The following is a 23,619-nucleotide window of genomic DNA, read 5'->3' on the forward strand; positions in this document are numbered from 1 at the left end:
CACAAGTCTCCTGACAGTCGCCGGGTCCCCTTCCTCTCCTCGGATCACTGGTGCATTAGCCAATTCAGCTCCAAAGGAGCTCACATTTATAGCCCCTATCGTGAGCTGACCCAGGCTAAGAACTTGACACTCATCGTCTCATTTAATCTTTGCTGCACTCCACCTTTTACTGATGAAGAAACAAGCTCCAAAAGGTGAAGTCCAATTTGCCTTACATGAAAGGAAGCAGCCACATTGGATGTGGTGTCTGGCCTCCAGTTTGTAGGAAGGATGCAGCCACATTTGAGGTCTCTGCTCTGGTCCGGCATTCAGAGTCTGTGTGGGTCCCCCTGGCTGTCAGCTGGCGGGGGGGGGGGGGCACGCTGAACTTCTCCCAGCATTTCTCTCCGTAGACCGGACAGCAGGAATATGTGGCCGTGGAAGGCCTGGGACCCGTGCACGGGTTTCCCCACCGCAGGCACCTGAGCACAGATGTGCTCCTGGTTCTGGTAGCTCCACTGCACCGTTGTGATCAAACACGGTCTTTCTGCTCACTGTCCTTCAGTAGTGATGCTCAATGAGTCTCTTCACATCCTTATTGTTCTGGAGGCCGCTCAGGAGCCCACAAAAACATGGAGACATTACATTGGCAAAAGCAGTTCACTACAAGGTTGAATAAAACAGTATTATTATTCTCACATTGATGGCTACAAATCAGGTCACTGCCTAGGGTGACTTGAAGCAGCAGGGACAGAGATGACTCCACTTCCCGGCTGGAGTCCACTTCCTTGTGCCCTTGGTCTGATTTCTTGTCTCCAACATGTCTGGCCCTCTTGGTTCTGGTTTCCATCCTTATCCCCCAGCCCTAGCCTACCCTCTGACAATGCCCTAAAAACCTGGCCATTTTCACATTTCTATTATTCCCTCCAGTTCTCTTGTGCTCCTGTGTTCACTTCACTTTGCTAGCCAGTTTGTTTTCTGCTTCCCTCATTTCTAAGCTTACGGATTTCTTTCTTCATTTTACCCCCTTTCCTTGTTTAGTTTCTCACCCCTCTTGTCTTTCTGCCTTTTTACTCTCCCCCATCCTGTTCCTGAAGAAATACAGGATGTTATTGGGACAAAAATACAAAGAATTTTAGAATTTATCTCATCCCCCATTCAACGCAGACCTCTCCTCTCTACTGCCTCCTTCCCCATTTCCTTGAGTCCACATATGATTTTTTTCCCATAATGGCCCACGGGGCAGACAGTTCTATTTGTAGATGATTCTAACGGTTGGACGTTTTTCATGATACTGAACTGAAATCGGTCTCCCGAGAACATCTGTTTGTCCTGGTTCAGGTCTCTGGAGCTGCTAGAATATATGTAATTTCTCAACCACAGGTCATTCCTTCATATTAAGGAGAATTATCACTTCCCCCAGCCTTTCCTGGTTGAACACAGCAGGTTACTTGAATCATTTCGTATATAACAGTTTCCACACATGTAATTTTATTTGTTATTCTTCTGTGAATCCTGTCTGGTGTTTTTATGTCATTCTTTAAATGCAGGTCTTGGAATTTAACACAGTAATCCAGATAGGACCTGAAGTGGTTTATATTTAATCTTCATTAAATTTCATCTTCTTAATTTGATTCTTTATTCCACTCTTATTTGAAGTCTTCATTTGTCACGCTCTGTCAGCCAGTGGATTATCTGTTTTTTTCCAGTTTTCTGTCATTGGAAAGTTACTCATGATTTCCATCAATATTCATTCAAGTCTCTGATAATGTTATGCATCAGGACAAGAGCAAGGGTCTTGTTTCGGGGCCCAGGGCTGGAAACGTACCCCCAGGGTTGAAGACAGCCAATTAAGTATGCTCATTGAGCTCTGCTGTTCTGGCTTGTACCGAAGATATCTTGAGGTGTCCTGTCAATTACCTGGCTGAAATCCAGACACATGAGGTCCTGGCTTTCCGCTCCCACCAGCCCTGTCACAGAAGGTGCCATAACATCAACTTGGCATCATTTTCTCCTTGTAAACCTCTGGAATCTCCTTGTGATTATTCTGTAAGCGCTCACAAACTCCAAAACAGTTTAAACTGTTTCAGAGATAAAGGTCAATCTTCCTGTTCTGTCATCTACAGATTGTGCCATTTTCTTCTTCTTACATTTTAAGGTAAAATTTACTTGGATCCAGTCTTTAATCGTCTCCTCCGCTACCTCAGAATTCTCCAGGGGATACTGACAGTGGTGTTCCCCCGTACTACAATCCTCAAATTTCTTCAGGAAATTGGGATGTTACTAGTCTACCGTAAAAGAACCCCTTAGTGCTTCTTTACCAACACTGCCCCTTGCTGGAGTTCTAATTTTCAAAAATCATTCTGGGGGAATGTTCCAGGGAAACTGATAGGTTCAATAGTCAAGCCATACCATAATCTCTGTTGCTTGAGTTTCTCTCCTTTGGTTATTTTCTCCCTGAGTGCCTGGATAGTATCACAGTCTACACTGGCTATTTTCCATACTTGAAGCTTACTGTTGCCAGACATCCAAAATACAGAGAATTCTTGACGGATGGTGTGATTTAAACATTTTTTCCCCTCAATATCCCATTGAAACTTTTAATAACTTCTCTGAAATTTGCTTTATTTTTTAAAAATTTTTAAATGTTTATTTATTTTTGAGAGAGAGGGAGAGACAGAGCGTGAACAGGGGAGGTGCAGAGAGATAGGGAGACAGAATCCAAAGCAGGCTCCAGGCTCCAAGCTGTCAGCACAGAGCCCGACGTGGGGCTCGAACTCACGGACCGCGAGATCATGACCTGAGCCAAAATCGAGAGTCACACGCTTAACCAACTGAGCCACCCAGGCTCAGTTTACGCCCAGAGTAAACATTTTTGGCAGGAACTCTACATTGATGATGTTGTGCCCTTCTCAGCTCTTCAGGAGGCCCATGAGAGCAATTTGTCCCATTATTTATGAGGTTTAGTTAAATTATTTATGGGTGATATCCAGGAGATCTCTTTATGTAAAGGTACATTTTCTCCTTTGTATTAAGTAATCTGTGAGGTGTTATTTTGAGACTGGGTGTATCTCTAACTCCCAGAAACCTTTTTTGACTGGTATTTTTAAAACTAAAGGAATTAGGGGCGCCTGGGTGGCGCAGTCGGTTAGGCGGCCGACTTCGGCTCAGGTCACGATCTCGTGGTCCGTGAGTTCGAGCCCCGCGTCGGGCTCTGGGCTGATGGCTCAGAGCCTGGAGCCTGTTTCCGATTCTGTGTCTCCCTCTCTCTCTGCCCCTCCCCCGTTCATGCTCTGTCTCTCTCTGTCCCAAAAATAAATAAACGTTAAAAAATAAATAAATAAATAAAAATAAAGGAATTAAAGATACTACTCTTTTCTGACTGGAATCAAGCTTTGATTTTTTTTTTTTTTTAATCTCCAGTGCTGACACAGAGTATGTATGTATGTGCTAAAATTATGATCAATTATAATATTGCTCAGGCATAGTCTGATTGTTCCCTAACTGGAGCATTTGGTTTACCAGACTTGTTCGTGACCTGTTACTGTCTCCTCTACTCCCTAAAGTTCTGTTCTTGCTGAAATAAGATGAAACTTCTCTACTAAGGCTCCCACCCGTATTTCTGATTTCTTCCTCCCTTCAAATTATTTATTCACTCTGTATTTCTATAGCAAAGTCTTCACATTATCTGTGTAGGCCTTTGACCTTAGCCTCTCTCCATCACTTCCTCTTTCTACCTTTTTATCTTCAGGTGCTTCCCATTCCTTAAACAGGAAGACTTGAAGAAAGACAAGGCATCAAAGACTGAGGTCCCCACTTATATAAAGCTGTGACCTAATCATTAACAAGTGGGAACTTCAAGGGACACTTGGGTGGCTCAGTCAGTTGAGCATCAGACTTTGGCTGGGGTCACGATCTCATGGTTCGTGAGTTCGAGCCCTGCATTGGACCCACTGCAGTCTGTGAGGAGCCAGCTTGGGATCCTCTGTCCCCCTCTCTCGGCCCCTCCCAGGCTCTCCCTCTTTCTCTCTCTCTGTCTCAAAAACAAAACAAAACAAAAAACAAATGGGAACTTTAACTTAAACTCTGTGTCCCTGTCTTTGAGGAGGAAAGAAATGATTGCTTTACAATCATTTTTATTTTGGTTCCTGGAAATTCTTAATAAACATTTTCCATGCAAATGGTCGATGGGGCTTCAACAGACTTGTTACATGTTCTGGAAGTCATAGGCCACTACCATAAGCTCCAGGGAACCTAAAGATTTTAAACTGAAAGATGCAGTGGATGAACCAAACTTCCTAATTTAAATAATTCAGTCATTTTATGCATTCAACAAATTAGGTTTTTTAAAGAATTTGTTAACAGTGTATTCTCGTGTTCTAAGCCTAAAAAATCTATTCCAATATGTTACTTTCGACCATTTCACAGCCATTAGAGGACAGGGAGAAAGGAGAAATGGAAAACATCCTCAGAGGGTAAAGACTCTATTCTCTATGGGCATATGTGTAGTCTTTAAAATTATGGTATATCCTCTTCCTCCTAGATCCACATCTCCATTAGCAAAGCTTCATGGATCTTCCATTCTGGAGAGGCACCACCTGGAGTACAGTAAGACTCTACTGCAGGATGAGGTACGTGAGGCTTTCCCAGGGGCAGCCAGAAGCTCTGGATCAAAGCACCAACCCACGGAAGATGCTTAGAAAGAGGATGGCCTTGAGTCGTGGCAGTTGGCAGTCTATACTCTCTTTGAGGTCAATTGCTAGAAATAGCTATTTTGCAACAGTTTTTGAGCAACCAAGTTAGAAGGAGCTGAGATAGAAACGAGGCATAGAAAGTCGCAAAATCTCAGCGGGTCTGTGGAGAGAGAAGCAAAAGCTTACGGTGGACGTGAGAGGGCTCTGTGCACCCTAACGTGTATATCCATGGAAAGGGGAAACGAGGCTAGGTAGCCAGTGATTTTCTTATTCATGGGGCACGCACTGTGAGGAATTGTCCGTATCTTTGAGGAAGGCAAGCTTTGGTAGTGGAGGCAAGCATGAAATCAGGATACAAGACAGGGACAGACAACTGGCATCAGAGAGACAGGGAGAGGCCACATTCAGGAGTGGGCGTGGCATAGGAGAGCAGAGGGGCGGGGTCACCGACAGCTTTGGGCTGGAAGTGGCTTGGGCGTGGTCTTGAATTCACTTGGATTTGCACACGTCAGGTACTACGAACATTCCATAGGTAGCAATCATTCTTCCTTTTAACACTTTTACTTAAGGGGTATATAGGCTTGTGGAAAAGTTGTGGATATAATCTAGTGAGACTTAAAAAAAAAATCTCTTGAGAAAGTTCCAAACCAAAACTAATTAAATGAGGCTTTATTAGATGGAGGGGAACAATTTTGTCATAGCAGAGACCTTGTTTAGAATCACACATGCTCAGGAGAAATAAGCCCTCTGGGAGTGGAGCTTTTCTGTTTCTGTGATAACATTTTATTAAAGTCTCAGGGAAGGAACATACAGAAATATGTCTAAATTCAGAGATAACACTACATTTTCCCAAGTAATGAGAAGCCAAGTGGGGAAACTTGTAAGGCAGAGAGATCAGGCCAAAAGTTGGAAAAAGAAAAAAATGTACTTGACTGTGTTTTGTTTGTTTTTAAAGTTTATTTATTTATTTTTGAGAGAGAGAGAGAGCGCGTGAGAGCGAGGGAGGGGCAGAGAGAGAGAGAGAGAGAGAGAATCCCAAGCAGGCTCTGAGCTGACAGGCCAGAGCCCAACATGGGGCTGGATCTCACAAACTGTGAGATCATGACTTGAGCTGAAATCAAGAGTTGGACACTTAACCGACTGCACCACCCAGGCACCCCAATACTTGAGTGTTGTTATCACCTGTGATTGATGCCACGCCCAGAGAGAGGGACCCGGACAAGTGCATCAGAATTCACCAGGCAAGTGTACTCAGGCTGTTAAAAACAGACCCTGGGCTTTATTTCACACTTACTGATGGGGTTCTCAGGGATTCTGGCCCGGGAATCTGCATTTTAATAAGACTGCTAATAATTCTGGTGGATAGCCAGAGCCTCTCCCTGCAGTAGGGTTTATAACATAAAAATGATGGTAATATCTGTTCTATGAAAATTAAAAGGAGTGGAATTGAAAGTAGTTTGGGAAGATAAGAGTAAATTGCTATTATTTAATTTTTTATGAGTCTTTTTCTTACTGGTTGGGACAATCTTACATTTTAGAGTAAGAATTTTCTCCACTTTCCATAATCAGTGGTGTCACTGATTATGTGACATCGTAAACAGGTACTGTCAAATATAATTTATTATTTAATTTTACATTTACCTACTAAAGCAAAATATATTTAAAAACTTCAGCCAAGGAGCGCCTGGGGGCTCAGTCTGTTAAGTGTCCGACTCTTGATCTCAGCTCAGGTCTTGACCTCAGTGTCGTGAGTTCAAACAAATGTTTGGGTGGTACTCAGTACTCCTATGTTTTTCCTTTCTGGGATTTAAGGGTTTATAATGGACTTGTGGCTTTCCATCCTAATTTTTTAAATGTTATTTACTCTGGAGTCTGAACTGGTTTTGATGGCTGTATAAAGGCTTATTATTCTTTCTCAAAAGGCATACTGCATCTCGGTAATCCATACCACCTTGGCAAGGACTTGTCTACCATGCTATCCAACCTGCTAATTGCAGACTTAGAAGGCCTGTAAATAGAGTCACCAGGCAATGCAATCACAGAGATTTTTATGAGCAGGCAAATGGAACGCTAAAAAAAAAAAAAAAAAAATTTTTAGCCATCAAATGTTCTTTTTACACTTTGGGAAACAATGTTGCTCTTTTATTTACTTTTTTTGTATAAAGAAAATATTTGCATTAAAAGCATTTAAATAAGGGAAATCCTCATGATTTAGATAACAATTTTGGTATTTTGTTTTGTATATTATGAAGCTTTGCCTTAAAATGTCATTATATCCCAGTAGATTGGGATTCACCGTTCTGAGGGTTAAGAACCACCAGCATTCCAAAGCAGACAGCAGTCAACCCTTTCCCCTGAGGGAATAGATGGAAAGCTCGCTAGTCAGATTAGAAAGAGCATACATCTTAATGCTACAATGTATTGTAGAAATGACAACACAAATGGCTCAGCATAAATAACAGATCCCTGTTATTATTCCAAACACTTGACAGAGTTTGTGATAATCCTCTTTATGCTTTTTCATACCAACCCCATCTTATAAAAGGAGTGAAGAAGCAATGAAATATCCAGTGTATGGTCACAGTGAGTCATGAACACGTTAGCAGTCTCCTCCACGGGTGTCACAGGTACCACACTGAAGACTAGAATAGCCTATATGTTCTCCTGCCTCACCTCACCAGGAAGCTCTAATCAGGATGAATTGGAGTCATTCCTACCTATTTGGATGTACTACTGGGAATTTATATGTTTACTGCTGTTGTAATAGTAGGAGAGAACATAGACTCTCTGTGAGCTAGTGAAACCAGCTGAGCAAGTGGGGGCCCCGCCAGAATGAGCTGGGACATGGTCCCTTCTCTTGTGGTGGTGCACCTGTCCCTACCTCAGGTTTTCAGCACAATCCTCAGGAAAACAAATAGAATGTTATACGTTTCTATGTTTTCAAAATTAATAATACTGGTTGTAAAAATTACACTTGCTCACTATTAAATCTCAATGACAGGGAAAAATTTAAAAATAAATATAAAAAATTCATTTCAAATTCTATAACTCAAAAATAGCTATTTCATTAACACCTAATGAACTGTAATCAGCCACCCTGTGAAGGTATGCAGGCAGGATGGAGAGAAACAATTTTAGAAAGATGGGATCATAGTATTCAAGCTTTTTTTTAAAGTCAGAGTTCTGGTTTTTATTTAAAAAATTTTTTTAATGTTTATATTTGAGAGAGAGACAGGGAGACAGAGAATGAGCAAGGGAGGGACAGAGAGAGAGAGAGAAACAGAACTCAAAGCAGGCTCCAGCCTCTGAGCTGTCAGCACAGAGCCTGATGCAGGACTCGAACTCACAAACTGTGAGGTCATGACCCGAGCCGAAGTTGGACTCTTAACTGACTGAACCACCCAGGTGCCCCAGAGAGTTATTTTTTTAAATGTTTCTTTATTTTAGAGTCAGAGAGAGAGAGAGAGCAGGGGAGGGGCAGAGAAAGAGGGAGACCCAGAACCTGAAGCAGCTCCAGGCTCTGAGCTGTCAGCACAGAGCCCGACTTGGGGGTCCAATGGTGAGATCATGACCTGAACCGAAGTCAGGCACTCAACTGACTGAGCCACGCAGGCACCCCCAGAGTTATGTTTTTAAAATCAGCTTTATTGAAGTATGATACATGTACAATAAACTGCATCCTTTCAGTGTGTACAATTATATGAGTTTATACAATTTTATATACTTAGGACACCACTACCACAATCAAGACATAAAATATTCCTATGACCCCAAACCACTCCTCATGCCCATTTGCAGTGCAGGCCTCTCTCTGCTCCCAGCCCTAGGCAACCATTGAAATGCTTTTAGTCACTATAGTTTAGATTTTGTAGATTTTATATAGACACAATTATACAGGTACTCTTTTGTGCTGTCTTCTTTCATGCAAAGTAATAATTCTGAGATTAGTATTGTATACACCAGCGATTCAATCCTTTTCATTGTTGAGTAGTTTTCCATTTATTTTTGTGTAATTCTATTTAAATTTAATGGAAGAAACATTTTAGAAATGTGATTGCAGAACTTTAGATACTGTGTCTTTATCACAAGAAATATTAGTGGTTTTTTTTTAAAGATTTTTAAAAAATGTTTATTCATTTTTGAGAGAGAGACAGAGCCTGAGTGGGGGAGGGGAGGAAAGAGAGGAGACCACAGAATCTGAAGCAGGCTCCTGGATCTGAGCTGTCAGCACAGAGCCCAACGCAGGGGTCAAACTCATGAACCATGAGATCATGACCTGAGCCAAAGTCAGACGCTCAACTGAGCCATCCAGGTGCCCCAAGAGATACTAGTTCTTAAAGAACCCTCTAAAATGAACAACAGAGGACTTATGAAAAATTGTGAAAAGCCATAGCTCAGCATTTAGATGTTTGATATTTTTAGACTATATGTATTAACTTTATATTGTCTACTAACTCACTGCTATGAAACATGAAACAATTAAAATGCTGCTTCCAACATCTTCACCTCCATTTTGTAAGGTACTTATTATCATTAGTATTTTTTACCATTATATATTTATAAATTCATATGTTGCTCAATAATTTCCAGAGTTGTTTATCCTTTAAAAAAAAATTTTTAATGTTTATTTTCTGAGAAAGAGAGAGAGATGTTGTGAGCAGGGGGAGGAGCAAAAAGAGAGGGAGACACAGAATCTGAAGCAGGCTCCAGGCTCTGAGCTGTCAGCACAGAGCCTAAGATGGGGCTCAAACCCATGAACTGTGTGAGATCATGACCTGAGCTGAAGTCAGACACTTAACCGACTAAGCCACCTAGGCACCCCTAACCTTTTTTTTTTTTTTTAGTTTTTATTTAAGTTCCAGTTAGTTCACAGTGTTATATGTTTCAGGTTTACAATACAGTGATTCATCACTTCCATACATCACCAAGTGCTCATCACATGTGCACTCCTTAATCCCCATCACATATTTAATCCGTCCCCCAGCCCACATCCCTTCTGTTAACCATCAGTTTGTTCTCTGTAGTTAAGAGTCTGTTTCTTGGTTTGTCTCTTTCTCCCTCTCTCTTTCCCCTTTGCTCATGTGTTTTGTTTCTTAAATTCCGCATATGAATGAGATCATATGGTATTTGTCTTTCTCTGACTGACTTATTTCGCTTAGCATAATATTCTCTAGCTCTAACACAATTGTTTATTCGTAATTCTATATTTAAATGGGCCCAATACTTACAATCAATCCTTTTATTATGGTTTCTCCATTCCTGTGTATCTTATTTTCACTCACCTCTTGATGGGCTAGACTTTTGTCAAATGGTAGTTTTTCTAAGAGAGGCTAATCTAAGTACATGCTTAAAAAAGAATACCTGTTTGTTACATTTGTTTTTGAAGATCAGTTTGACTGGACATATAGTCTTGTGTCACACTTATTCTCAGAAATTGGAGGACGTTGCTTCACTGTCTTTTGGCATTGAAGTGTTGCCCTGAAGAGGTATATATGGCCAATCTTTTTGCCTTACATGTGACTTGTTTTTTCTGCATAGATTCTCATCTGATACTTAATTCTTCATATTTTAGTAACGTCATCTGATGTCTTGGTGTTGATCATCTTTCCTGCTCTGATCACTGGCTCTGCCTTAGCTTACTTAAAAAAAAAAAAAAAAAAAAAAGGCATGTGTATATGTGTGTATGTTACTCAATTTGTTCCCAAAAGGTTTTATTGGAGCTTTCGAAAATACATATCAGGCTAAAAAATAAAAAATAAAATAGGGTTACTGGAAAAATAAAACTAAGACGAGGCCATAGTAAAGGCCCAAAATGTGTACAGTGAAAGGGATAAGAGATGGGCCACAAATTTGGTCAAGAGCTTTCTACCAACTAATATAAATCAGAGCAGGATTTTTAATATGAATCTGTATCTATAGGTTAAAAAGAAATCACTTAGGGGCCTCTGGGTAGCTTGGTCACTTAAGTGTCCAGGTCTTGATTTTGGCTTAGGTCATGATCTCACGGTTCATGGGATCAAGCCCCCCCACCCCGTGTCAGGCTCTGTGCTGACTGTGAGGAGCCTGCTTGGGAGTCTCTCTCTCTCCAGCTCTCTCTGCCCCTCCCATGCTCGTGTGCTCACGCTCTCTCAAAATAAATGAACTTAAAAAAGGAAAAAACCACGTAGAAGCTCTTCTTTTATGATCCTTAGATATGAAAGAAAAAAAAGAGAAAATAAAAAGAGTATAGAATTAAGACAGGTTTTCAGTTTGGAGACTTGTCCATGTTTTTAGATGACTGTCAAAATGAGTGAGGAAAAAAAGACAAGAATGCAATTCGGGTATATGTATGTATTTCATGACTATCAACTTCATGTGGCAAAACTACTATACATCTGTCCTTTGGCCTGTATGCCTAAAGTGATTTATTTGGAATATGAGACCTTTTTCAAATAATACATATTATTACACTGCTATTAACTAGGCTTCCATATTATCAGTGGTTATTCGGTGTAGTTTGTTGCTTAAAATAATGTAATCATCAAAAGGATACATATTGGAATATGAAACCTTTTAAAAACCACTGCCAAGGGGTGCCCTGGGTGACTCAGTTAAGTGTTCGACTTTGGCTCAGGTCATGATCTCACGGTTTGTGGGTTTGAGCCCCACGTCAGGCTCTGGGCTGACAGCTCAGAGCCTGGAGCCTGCTTCGGATTCTGTGTCTCTCTCTCTCTCTTTCTGCCCCTCCCCCCACTCTTGCTCTGTCTCTCAAAAATAAATAAAAAACATTATATGTATATATACACACACACACACACACACACACACATATACATATATATACACATATACATATACATATATATATACATACACATATATATATACACGCACACACTGCCAAATTTACTCTCATTTTCTATCACACTATTAAGCTGATCCATATGTGAAGAGATTATTACTGGGAAACTCTCTGAAGAAAGGTCTAGTTGTTTGTAAAATATAATTGCAAGAAAATATTTTAAGAACAACTTGAGAGATTTCATTATCTTTTCCCATATATACATGAGTACTAGTATAATTTATAGTTTCTGAAGTCATCCAGCAACTTCTGTGATTACTCAAAAATTATCCGGTGGATAATTCAGCATGTCTAACAACTGGATGTACCACATATTCTTTATTAAATCTCCTCAGTTAATACAAGCAAAATTTAAGTCTACTGTTATATTTTTAAGTGATCCTGGGAGAAAACACTTTTATTTACTCCCCAAACTTATACACTGCTTATATGAATATTTGCTAATAGTATCTACTTTTATAGTTTAAATTACTTTACTCAAAGTAGAGTGGTAATTTAATCCAAGAGAAAGCTGAAAACAAAAAACATGAGAGAAAGACCTAGTTTTTCATCTCTCTGTGCCAATAATCTTTATTTTGTTAAACATAGTTTGGCTTATTTGTTGAACCAAGACAAATTAATGATTGCACTTTATTGTGAATTTTTATCTTACAGAGTTTAAACATCTTCCAGAACCTAAATAAACGCCAGTTTGAAACAGTTATTCATTTGTTTGAAGTTGCAATAATAGCAACTGACCTGGCTTTATACTTCAAGTAAGTACAGAACGCCCCTACACTATGTGTTTCTGCCTCACATAAATGATCCACTGCATTCAAGTCAAAAGGCACTTATTCACACAAACAGTTATTCATTTTCCTTTTGGAACATCAGTAGAATACCTTCAAGGTACTGATAGTGAGTTTACTAGACATCTGAAAATATATTTAAAAAAACTAATCCCTGCTGTTGATTAGTTTGTTATTGAAGAAGTTTGAGGAATGCACGGTGAAGTTGGGGTACCTGCCAGAAGGGTGATGCAGCAAAGCCTTTGAGGAGCATTTTGGTCTGGTGGAGTCATCATGGTCCAGAGTCTGGTATTTAGAGTTGCAGGCTCAGACATTTGATTCTGCTGGAGACTCGGAGCTAAAAAACCTTGATCATACGGATGCACGTTAACCAAACTCACATAATTCTGAGTTATGTACAGCAGAGCACTACAGAAATGACCAAGGAGACCAGGTACTCCCAGCTTCTGCCCATTTTGTCAGTGAACTATAGAGTTGCTTGGCAAAATGGATTAGGACAAGGTGAACTAGTTATAATATCCAACTATTTAATGACTTAGATGGGTAGTATCAAATTGTGCCTCTCTGATCCTTCTTAATTAAAAAACTATTTAATAGTTCAAAGATGAAGACAGATACTTGAAAGAATATAATTGATATCCAAATATCCATGACCCAGATTCAACAAATGCTAAGATTTTGCCACACCTGAGGTCTTTTTTTTTTTTAAGGAAAAAAAAATGCAATCGAGGCATCCGAACCCACTCTACCATGAAAAACCCCTCCCTTTCCCCTCACAGTCATCATCATCCTGATGCTGTGTATCTGTCCTTTCCATCCATGTTTTCATATGGTATTGTTACGTGTGTTTTAAAATTTTCCATAAATGGTTTCATCCTGTACATACTTTTCCGCAACTTGCTTTTTCATGCAATATGTTTTAAAGATTTACCTTGGTGGTAAATGAAGATCCAGTTCATTCATTTGAACTGTATATTCAGCTTTATGAACATGCCATAATTAATTTAGCCGTTCTTCTATTCATGGACATTTAGATCATTTCCTACTTTTCGTTATTGTTGACAATACCACATCGTATGTCCTTGTACACGTGAGAGTTTCTCTGAAGTGCGTACCTAGAAGTGGGATTGCGACAAGATTTGCAAATCTTAAGTTTTATACTGCATTGCAAAACTGCACTCCTGAGTACTTTAAACTCCCACCAGCGGTGTGCAAGAGTTCCTGTTACCTCTTCTCTGGACTACTTTTGATCTGCACACACTTATTTATCTTGTTAATTTGACAGTGAGATGGCTTCTTATTGATGTTCAAATTTGTATTTTCTTGTTTACCAGTGAAGTTGAGTATCTTTTCATGTATTTTAGGTTCTGATTTTTTTGTTGCTTTTATGCATTACGTCTCATCACAGCCTGTGGCCTTTATGTTTATGTTATGATCTCTTTTGTCACATGTATCTTTTAGCTTTAATGTATTCAAACTTACCAATTTTTTCCCTTTCTGTGGCTGGTGGTTTTCCTGTCTTAAACCCTTTCTGTGCCAACGGTTAGCAGCCATTTAGTCTCTTATTCCCAGACCCTTTAGATCCACTATGTAAACATCTGATGCAAAGTGGGAACTTTAACTCTGAGAAGCACATATTAAAGATACTTTTTTAAATCTCTGGTCTTATATGCTATAATCGTTGCACAGCTGTATCTTTTTTAGGAAGAGAACCATGTTTCAAAAAATTGTTGATGCCTGTGAAAAAATGGAAACCGAGGAAGAGGCCGTCAAATATGTAACCATTGATCCAACCAAAAAAGAGGTTATAATGTGAGTAGTCATAATTTTATTCCTCTTTTGGCAAAAAACAAAAAACAAACACACACACACACACAAAACAAAACAAAAAAAAAACACCTTATTTTTTGTGTCTTTCTATTTTAACAACTTTTGTTTTCTTCTAAGGGCAATGATGATGACTGCATGTGATCTGTCAGCTATAACCAAACCCTGGGAGGTACAAAGTCAGGCGAGTACAGTTACGTTTACTTTTCTGTCACATTCTCAGATGCAGTCTAGGTCCCATGTAAGGGTGAATGTGAAGATTCTGGCAATCTTGGAATTTTATTATAGGTAGCAATTATATGACTATATATTTTGTATACAACTATATTTCATTACCCTGGAACAAACCATCAGTTTATAATTTGAAAAGAAAAAAGAAACTTGAGAAGTTAAGACAAAAATAAAATGTTCCCTGTTGGATTTCTGTTAATGAAGAAAGGCAAATAGCTTTCAAGAGCTCACAGATGTCAATAACACGATAGGTCATTTGGTCTCTGCCCAGAACAAGGCAAAGAGAAGGGACCTTAGAAAGAAATACTTTCTGCAAAGAATTCCTTATCACTGAACAAGCTGCAAGAACTATATAAAATTATTCAGGGAATGTCTGAGTTTTTAGTAGAATCAATCAGCACAGGGCAAAGATGAATCATCAGTGGTTTCCCCTAGCAGGGGTGGTTTGCTCCCACAACCTCTTCTTCACTGTGCTGTCAATTATCACAAGGCACCATCTGTAATAAGTTCATGTTTAAGGGTGCCCTCCCTGGAAGTTCTTTGCCAACCTTGGGGAGTGGGAGTCAGGAGCCACTAGTTTACTACTTATTTCTTATTAACTGGATGAAAGAAGCTTCTTTTTCCCTCAGTGACATCTAGGGAAAACCCTAAGCAGAAGAAAGGCCAGAATTCACTGGGTCCAATTATAAATGTGGGTTGTATTAGTAAAGACAGAATCATTGGAACCATCAAATCCCGAACCATACACTGGTGCTCCTCCATCCTGACGTGCCTGCTCTTTCTCCTTTATTCTTTATCTGCACAGTCACCCCGGCCAGAAACCTGGGGCCTTGCTTGAAGTTCATCTCCCCCATTCCTGCCTGTCACCCTTGCCACAGCCTCAGGTCAGACTTCCACCCTCTTCCATCAGCTCTGTGGTGGCAGGGATCCTCCTGAGTGATCCTTCCTCATCCTGAACCGCCCAGCCTTCCTCTGAGTGGCTGCTGGGATTATTTACAGAGTTCTGCTCAGCCACTCCCATGCTTCAAAGCCTTCTAAATTCCCCCTTGCCAGAGATTTTCAAGCTTTCAGTCCACCCCCCACCCCCACCTCCCACCAATAGTTGTACAGAGAGCGCTTTATATAAAAGAAAAAACAAAGTTACTTTCGCTTAAATCTCTCTTGGCCCCCACCTGCCCGGGCCACTAGCGCATTCTGGAGGAACCCTACCCCTCCAGGAATAAGCATCACTGGTCTAGAGAATCAAACTTTCTAGCAAAGCTTACATGGCCTGTCACCACCTGTCCTTAACTCACAGTCACCACATTATTTCCTGTCATTCTCTCTCCTTCACTGCCTCACACTCTAAGCTCTGCATGTTCAATTTTCTCTCAGCAGATCGTCTTCCCCTCCTCTTTACTCCCTTCTTGATCCACAGCACTTCCCCACATAGTTCACAGAACTGTCTCTACTAGACTGTGAGCATCTTAAAGAAGGTGGTCACATCTTATTCTTCCTGGCAAGCTGGGTTCATGTCAATGTAAGGCAGCTAGTGGATAATCATTGAACTTGATAGATACTGGGTTTTTTAAAGATATATAAAATTTCCCTCAAATGTCCTCACACTGTAGTCAAGTAAAGCTGTGTTCTAATCTGTGTGCGCGTGTGTGCGTGGATGTGCACACACATGCTAGATGCTAAGAGAGAAGCAGGACAAAAGGAGGGCATGGGAAGCTTTAGAGCTTGAAGCAAAATGTAATGGAATTAAACATTCTCCCATCTCCCCTTTCTATTGTTGAGAAGTGGTGGCAATAGCAAATAGGAGACAGGTACTCCAAGAATGGGCCTAGAACACTGACGCACGAAGAGGAATTCCCCTTTGCCATTTCAATATAATCTGTAGATGACATCTTTTTAATACCAAAGAGCATATGGTGTGACAACACCTCAGGCATTAATATAAACGCTATCCTGAAATGTCACTCACACTGATAAAATGCAAATTCTCTACTAATAAGTCACTTTCATGAACCGAGTCTTACTCTTACTTGCAGGTGGCACTTCTGGTTGCAAATGAATTTTGGGAACAAGGAGATCTGGAGAGGACTGTGCTGCAGCAACAGCCTATTGTAAAGACTTTGACATAGAAACACACTACTTATTACAAATTATTGATACAAATCAGTCTCTTTTGTTCCCTGAGTCTTAGAAAACTATCCTTAAAGAATGTACTTCTCTTTCTAGCCTATGATGGACAGAAACAAAAAAGACGAACTACCCAAACTTCAAGTTGGATTTATTGATTTTGTTTGTACTTTTGTATACAAGGTAAGTAAACGAATTGAGTAAAATGTATAATCAGCTGGACTAGGGTTTTTCTTTCAAACTGTTACCAAAATTGAGTCTCCCACATGGAAAGCCATTAGGGGTGTCCTTGTTTCTCCAAAGTAGCTTGAGGAATTATCCTAATCTCTCATTCAGGGGTGGAATAAAAACTAAGAGAATTTAGAAGTGAGCACACTGAACAGACCCAGACGTACTTAGCAAACAGCACCTGTCTTTCCTGTTCCCAAGGCCCTGAGTTAGGCTCATCCTAGCAGCTCTGAGCACTGTAATAATTCCTTACAGTTCCTTTTCTGCATATGAAAAGTACTGAAAATCAACTATGACTATGTTTCTGACCTGAAATTCTCGCTAGGAGTTCTCACGGTTTCACAAAGAAATCACACCAATGCTGACTGGTCTTCAGAACAACAGAGTAGAATGGAAATCCCTAGCTGATGAATATGATGCAAAGATGAAGGTAATTGAAGAGGAGACAAAAAAGCAGGAAGAAGGAAACATGGCTGCAAAAGGTTAGATGGAATCTGTTTTTTTTTTTTTTTTTTTATGTTTGTTTTGAGAGAGAGAGAGAGAGAGAGACAAAGGGCAAGCAGGGGAGGGGCAGAGAGAGGGAGACACAGAATCCAAAGCAGGCTCCAGGCTCCGAGCTGTCAGCACAGAGCCCGACGCGGGGCTTGAACCCACAAACTGTGAGATCATGACCCGAGCCAAAGTCGGACTCTCAACCAACTGAGCCACCCAGGCACCCCTAGATGGTATCTGTTTTTGCTCATTGTAAAGTAGCCAGAAGTCAGGCTGAGCTTAATTTCAACTGACAAAACCATAAAAAGTAAATGCAAACAGGAGACTTGCTTTCCCAGTAATTATAATAAGTTGATTAGTGCTTTTGAGAGATTTTTCCTCCCCCAAAACAAGATCTTATGAATAATTCCAGGAGGAATTGACTGGTCCAGTTGAAGTAGGGGTTGGGGCTAGGCTTCTTTATCCACTCTAGTAGGTGGCTCCTGGGTACATCCACAGAATACTGAGTTTTTAGAAATACAAGAGTCATGGAACCAGTGGGATCAGGGTTAGGTGAGAAAACAACTTTAGTCCTAACGTTATGCATTAGCTATAAGGCTTTGGGCAATTTGCTTCACCTCTCTGAGCTCAAAATTCTTGTGTATGTAATGAGAAGATTTATCTCCAGCCTCCCTTCCAGACTTAAGGAAGCCCTACATGGAAGTAAAGCTGGACAGCTGAATGGGGTGACTTGAGACTATGCCTCGAATGTTCCCATATTGTGCTGTTTTTCCCAATGAAGTTTCTACTCCTAAAGTCACTCTGTTCGGTTTAACAGTATCTTCAGGAAACCACTGTTAAGATGCTTGGGATCAACTATGAGTTTATCACATGACTCAAATGTCATCTTGAAATTGGAATGCTAACATCATGATTTTGTATTCTGTCTTGACAGCACTCAAAAGATTTTGTAAGAAATTCTGTTTAGCAAAGAAATCATCTGTGTCTGGAAGAGCCTTGTAAAACAAAAGATACAACATACCTTTTAGATGATTCTACTGTGTTTAGTGGTATTTTTAAAAATTCATAGAGGGAGAAAATATTTTGCTTAAAAGGTTAAGGAGGTCCTTCAACACAATAAAAGTAGGAGTTTATGACTTCTGGATATCCATTCAGCAATGTATTTATTGGGCATCTGCTCTGTATAAGGCCCCGTGTTTAGGCAGGGCCTGGGGAAAGTTGGGGTCCTTATCTCACAGAGCTTACCACCTGGTAGGGGAGCTAGACATTAAACCAATAAGTGAACAATTGATTATCTATCTATAACTACCACATGGGAAGTCTTTCCAGAAGAAGGATGCTTAAGCTAAATTCTGAAGACAGCAGGCTTTGGCTAAGCAAAGAAAGGAGGTGGGGTTGGGGAGGAAGTGACAACAGAGGCCTTGAGGTGGAAATAAGCCTGATGCAACTGTAGAACTTAAACGGGTGTAACTGGAGTCTGGGGAACTGGTAAGACAGTTCTGCAGGAAAGTGTGGCCTTAAAGGCCTTGCTTGAGGATTTGTCCTCTACAGGAGCAAGGGGGAATCATTAAAAGGATTTAAATGGGAAAAGAATAAGATTTGATTTGCACTTCAAAAAGATAACAGAAGTGGTAAATTTTACTATCCAAGTGAAAAGCAAAGGTATTTCCTAGTACAAGTAAATTTAATCCTTATCTCAATTTTATGAAGAACAGGATATCAGGTTAAGTGTCTCCTGACATTTTCTTTTAGTATTCAGTATATTGGATATGGATCTATTATACTTTATTTGCATAAAAATTCCTTTTGAATTTTTTTTCCTGCTACCCTGAGAAGTCTCTGTGACCCAAGAACATAATTTTGTACTCTCAGGCAACATTAGTACCTGGCACAAAGTAACAACTTAGACTCCCAGATTGTGCAGATCAGTGGTTTCCTTGAGAACCAGATGTTAATTGGTTAATCATTTATTAGATTCTCTTTTTCAAAAGGACCAACCCTGAATGTGATTTCAAGTTTTTAAATGATCAAACCACTGGTACTTGTTATAAGTTAAAACTATTAATTAGGCTATTAAGTTGGTCATGAGAGGGTTAGAAGACAAATACTCTGGGTCCACTGATTCCCAATACTACTGTTTTTCTTTTTGCTAGCCACAGAAGATTCAGGAGGTGGCAGTGATGACAAAAAGTCCAAAACATGTCTAATGTTGTAATATAATCCAACTGGTCTAAATTTCAAATATTGTTTCTACTTCTGAAGAAAAACAGAAAACATGCAAAAGAACTTCTGCGAATTTCATTCAGCAAACCACGAACTAAGAGAGTAAAAGGATCTTCAGATAAACTACCCTTGTGACCATCAAAAGAAAACCTATTGCTAGCATGAAACCCCGAGGGTAAAATAAAGTTCAACAGAAGTGGAAAACACAAGACGGAAACAAGTGCATTTTTGGTGCCAATTTGCTTTAAATTAAAAATATACAATCCTGAAACCAGTCACCAATTCTTTTTTTAAAGGTCCTTATTAATAGTATTCATTTGCTAGGGCTACCGTAACAAAATACCAGACTGAGTGGCTCGAACAGAAATTTCTCACAGTTCTGGAGGCTCCAAGTCCAAAACCAAGGTGTTGGCAGTATTGGTTTCTTGTGAGGCCTCTCCCCACTTGGCTTGTAGATGGTCATCTTCTCCCTGTATCCTCACAAAGTCTTCCATCTTGTGTGTCTGCATCCTAATCTCCTTTTTATAAGGACACAGTCATATTGGATTAGGGCCCATTCATATGATCTCCATTTACCTTAATTACCTCTTTAAATACCGTCTCCAAATAGAATCACATTCTGAGGTACTGGGGGTTTGAATTTCAACATGAATGGGGGGGGGGGGGACATAATTCAGCCCATAACATTAATAATTGTAATTCATACCTCAAATTCCTTCCTAAACTAAAAATCTCTCATCAACGTGTCTTAAGGTAAGAGTAAATACAGTATAGAATTTATAATGCCTGTAAATACTATTTAGAAAATAAAAGGACATCAAATGTTATTCTATCTGAAATGCTTATCATCTATTTCCACTTTTTATCCTTGACAATGGAAAGGTGAACATCACACCCACTTTTGGCAAATCTGTAACAGAGACAGTTATAACAGTCTGTGACAATCTTCAACAGAGATTATTTTTAAAAAATGATTACTATAGCTATGTACTAGGCATTCTAAATATTGGTTTCTCAAGAGAAACTAAGGACAATTTAAAAAATGTTAAGATTTAGAATCCTAGGATTGCTACTCTCACACTAAAATGTGAGGTCTGTGAGAGGAAAAGATTTTTGTCTATTTTTGTCTGTTTTGTTCCTAAGTCTATCCTGGCACCTAGAGTAGTGCCTGGTACAAGGTAGGTGCTCAGTAAATATGAATGAATAATATTTTGAATAAATGTCATAACAAACAGGTATAAATGAGGAGTGCCCAAAAGTTAAAAAAATATATTTAGAGGGTAAAAAACTCATTGAATATATACACCCGAATGAGTGTTGTCTATTAAACTCGTCACCTTGAGTAGGTAATACACGTATACCTGATTTCCATTACTTACAATAATTTTCAAAGTCCACTTTTATGATTATTTTAGAAACTGCCTAAGAAACTCTTCCTTTATGTAATTTTTGACAACAAAATATCAGCTCAAACAACTTCCCCTCCTTATTCACTAGAAAGCAAACTGAGGAGCAAAGATGTGCCGCCATTGAAGGTCTGCAAAAATAGGAACTTTGCTTAAGAGCTAGTAGAAGAAAGCATAACTTCATATCCCAAACCAGTGGTCCACTGAAAACTGACTGCACTAGAGCCAAATGTGAGACAGGTCTGCTGGAGAATTAATCTTTAAACTCATCATCTTGAGGCCTTTTCAAAGACACCTTAAAAATATGACTTCCATTATGTATGAACAGATTAAGTATTGTGATTATATGATCTGAATTTATAAATGAACCTCATGTCCATAAACCACACTTGCAATACCAAATATGTGGATCTATTTTTAAAAAGTCTTGGGGCGCCTGGGTGGCGCAGTCGGTTAAGCGTCCGACTTCAGCCAGGTCACGATCTCGCGGTGCGTGAGTTCGAGCCCCGCGTCAGGCTCTGGGCTGATGGCTCAGAGCCTGGAGCCTGGTTCCAATTCTGTGTCTCCCTCTCTCTCTGCCCCTCCCCCGTTCATGCTCTGTCTCTCTCTGTCCCAAAAATAAATAAACATTGAAAAAAAAAAATTAAAAAATGTGTTTAAAAAAAAAAAAAGTCTTTAGTTTTTCTAGTCATCATTTAATTTTACAGGAATTTTATTTTCTGATGATCGCCAAACTATGAATATATTTTTATCATAAAAATGTTTTAGCTACATATTTCCTAATTTCAGTTTGCTGCTGAACATTTCAACACTTTTTCCTCAGGAATCAAGGTTCCTTTTTATTCACTATAAGTAGTGAGATATTAAAAAAACACAGTTTCTTTAAGAGGGGGTATGAAAACAATATTCAATATTACTAAACCAATACTGATTTACCGTTTTTTGATAGTTTAGAAATGACTGCATAATTATTTTGTAGATAGTTCCTTTGTAGCAATATCCAGCATAATGCCTCACATATAGAAGTCTGACAAATACAATGAATAAGAACTGTTTAATAAAAGGAAAATCTCTGATGATAACCATTTAAAAATAAGGCACTAGGGACGCCTGGGCTGCTCAGACTGTTCAGTGTCCAACTTTGGCTCAGGTCATGATCTCATGGTTCGTGGGTTCGAGCCCCATGTTGGGCTCTGTGCTGACAGCTCAGAGCCTGGAGCCTGCTTCAGATTCTGTGCCCCCCCCCCCCCCCCGGCCCCCCACCCTCCCTCACTCAAGCTCTCTCAAAAATGTTAAAAAAAAAAAAAAAAGATACTAAACTACTTATTCTGCAATTGAATACCAATCATTCCATGTTTAAATGTCATTTAAAATAGTATATCTTCAGGGCACCTGGGTGGCTCTAATTAAGCATCTGACTCTTGATCTCGCTCAGGTCATGATCTCAAGGTTCATGGGATTGAGCCCCAAGCCCCGTGTCAGGCTGTGCTGATTGCGCAGAGACTGCTTGGGATTCCTGTTCTTCCTCTCTCCCTGTCCCTCCCCGGTTCACGCTCTCTCTAAATAAATAAATAAACTTAAAAAAAAAAAGGTGTATCTTCAACAAAATAATTGACATGCTATTAGATCACTTTCTACAGGTCCTCTCTCTTCACCAAATCATGCATCTTCTCCTCCATCTTTCGGCTCTTGCTCTATAAAAATGGGTTAAAACCTTTTTTTAAAAATATCAACACATCCATGTGAAAATTTGATGAAAACTATAGACCCTTTTCCCCCCAAAATACACACAATCACAGTTTACACAGATTCTAGGAGTGCTTAGATCTCCTAAAGCACATCCAGTGACTGTGAGGGGTATGATCCTCAAAGTAAGATTTACATTTTATAATATATCTTGGCATGGAAGTACACCCATATTTGCATGACTATATCTGGGACAAGTTCTAGCACCTACTATTACTCAGCTCAATTATCTTACTGGAGAATTGCTCTGTTGGGAGAGTCAACTTTTATTTATTTATTTTTAATTTTTTTTTTTTTAACGTTTATTTTATTTTCGAGACAGAGAGAGACAGAGCATGAATGGGGGAGGGGCAGAGAGAGAGGGAGACACAGAATCGGAAGCAGGCTCCAGGCTCTGAGCCATCTGCCCAGAGCCCGATGCGGGGCTCGAACTCACGGACCGCGAGATCGTGACCTGAGCCGAAGTCGGATGCTTAACCGACTGCGCCACCCAGGTGCCCCGAGTCAACTTTTAACCTAATCTACTGGTTTGACTTCTGGGACCTCATTTGCCCCCCTCCCCCAATAGTATTAACTTACTTTATAATAAACTGCTCACACACTGGGAAGTCAACTTTGATTATAACAAACTCCCTTAAGTAGTATAGGGGAGAAGAAAGCAAGAGAAAGGTAAGCAAAAAAAAAGGCAGCTAGAAACAGGTGGTGATGGGAAAGCAGGTGCTTAAAAAGAGGGTGCCAGTGGATGAAAGGAAAGTAAATAAATAGAAGCTGGAGAGACATACTTACTCTATTTTATAATTTTTTGTGAGATACCAATAATTCTAATAATTTAAACTAACTGAGGCAAGGGAAGATAAATATGAATGAGTAAAACAACAAAAACTACAAATTACAGGAACAACAGACTCTCTGTACAGTGTACTAGCTTCACCCTTGAGGAGCTGTGGGCGGAGCGGCTGTATATAAGCAACTGAAAAGACACAGAAGGGAAAGGGAAACATGTCACCAATGGAACTGAAAAACTTTCAAAGCAGCTGACA

The 23,619-nt window shown here is 39.8% G+C and overlaps 1 protein-coding gene across 2 annotated transcripts in view; it reads left to right on the forward strand.

The window, feature by feature from the left end:
* The window catches only part of PDE6C (phosphodiesterase 6C), a 45,562-nt gene extending 25,308 nt beyond the window's left edge, over positions 1–20,254 (forward strand). Inside the window, exons 15-22 of one of the 2 annotated variants that reach the window (XM_086680396.1) lie at positions 4,523–4,610; positions 12,169–12,269; positions 13,992–14,114; positions 14,250–14,313; positions 16,394–16,468; positions 16,584–16,667; positions 17,038–17,194; positions 19,358–20,254. In XM_086680396.1, coding sequence (XP_086536522.1) covers positions 4,523–4,610; positions 12,169–12,269; positions 13,992–14,114; positions 14,250–14,313; positions 16,394–16,468; positions 16,584–16,667; positions 17,038–17,194; positions 19,358–19,419 — 754 coding nt within the window. In that variant the 3' untranslated portion in view covers positions 19,420–20,254. The remainder of the gene's footprint in view (positions 1–4,522; positions 4,611–12,168; positions 12,270–13,991; positions 14,115–14,249; positions 14,314–16,393; positions 16,469–16,583; positions 16,668–17,037; positions 17,195–19,357) is intronic. The other variant, XM_025918449.2, reaches the window with a different exon arrangement.
* Positions 20,255–23,619: the final 3,365 nt, after the last annotated feature.

Source organism: Puma concolor, chromosome D2, assembly GCF_028749965.1.
Source record: "Puma concolor isolate L17-30 chromosome D2, mPumCon1.1.hap2, whole genome shotgun sequence".
Lineage (NCBI taxonomy): Eukaryota > Metazoa > Chordata > Mammalia > Carnivora > Felidae > Puma > Puma concolor.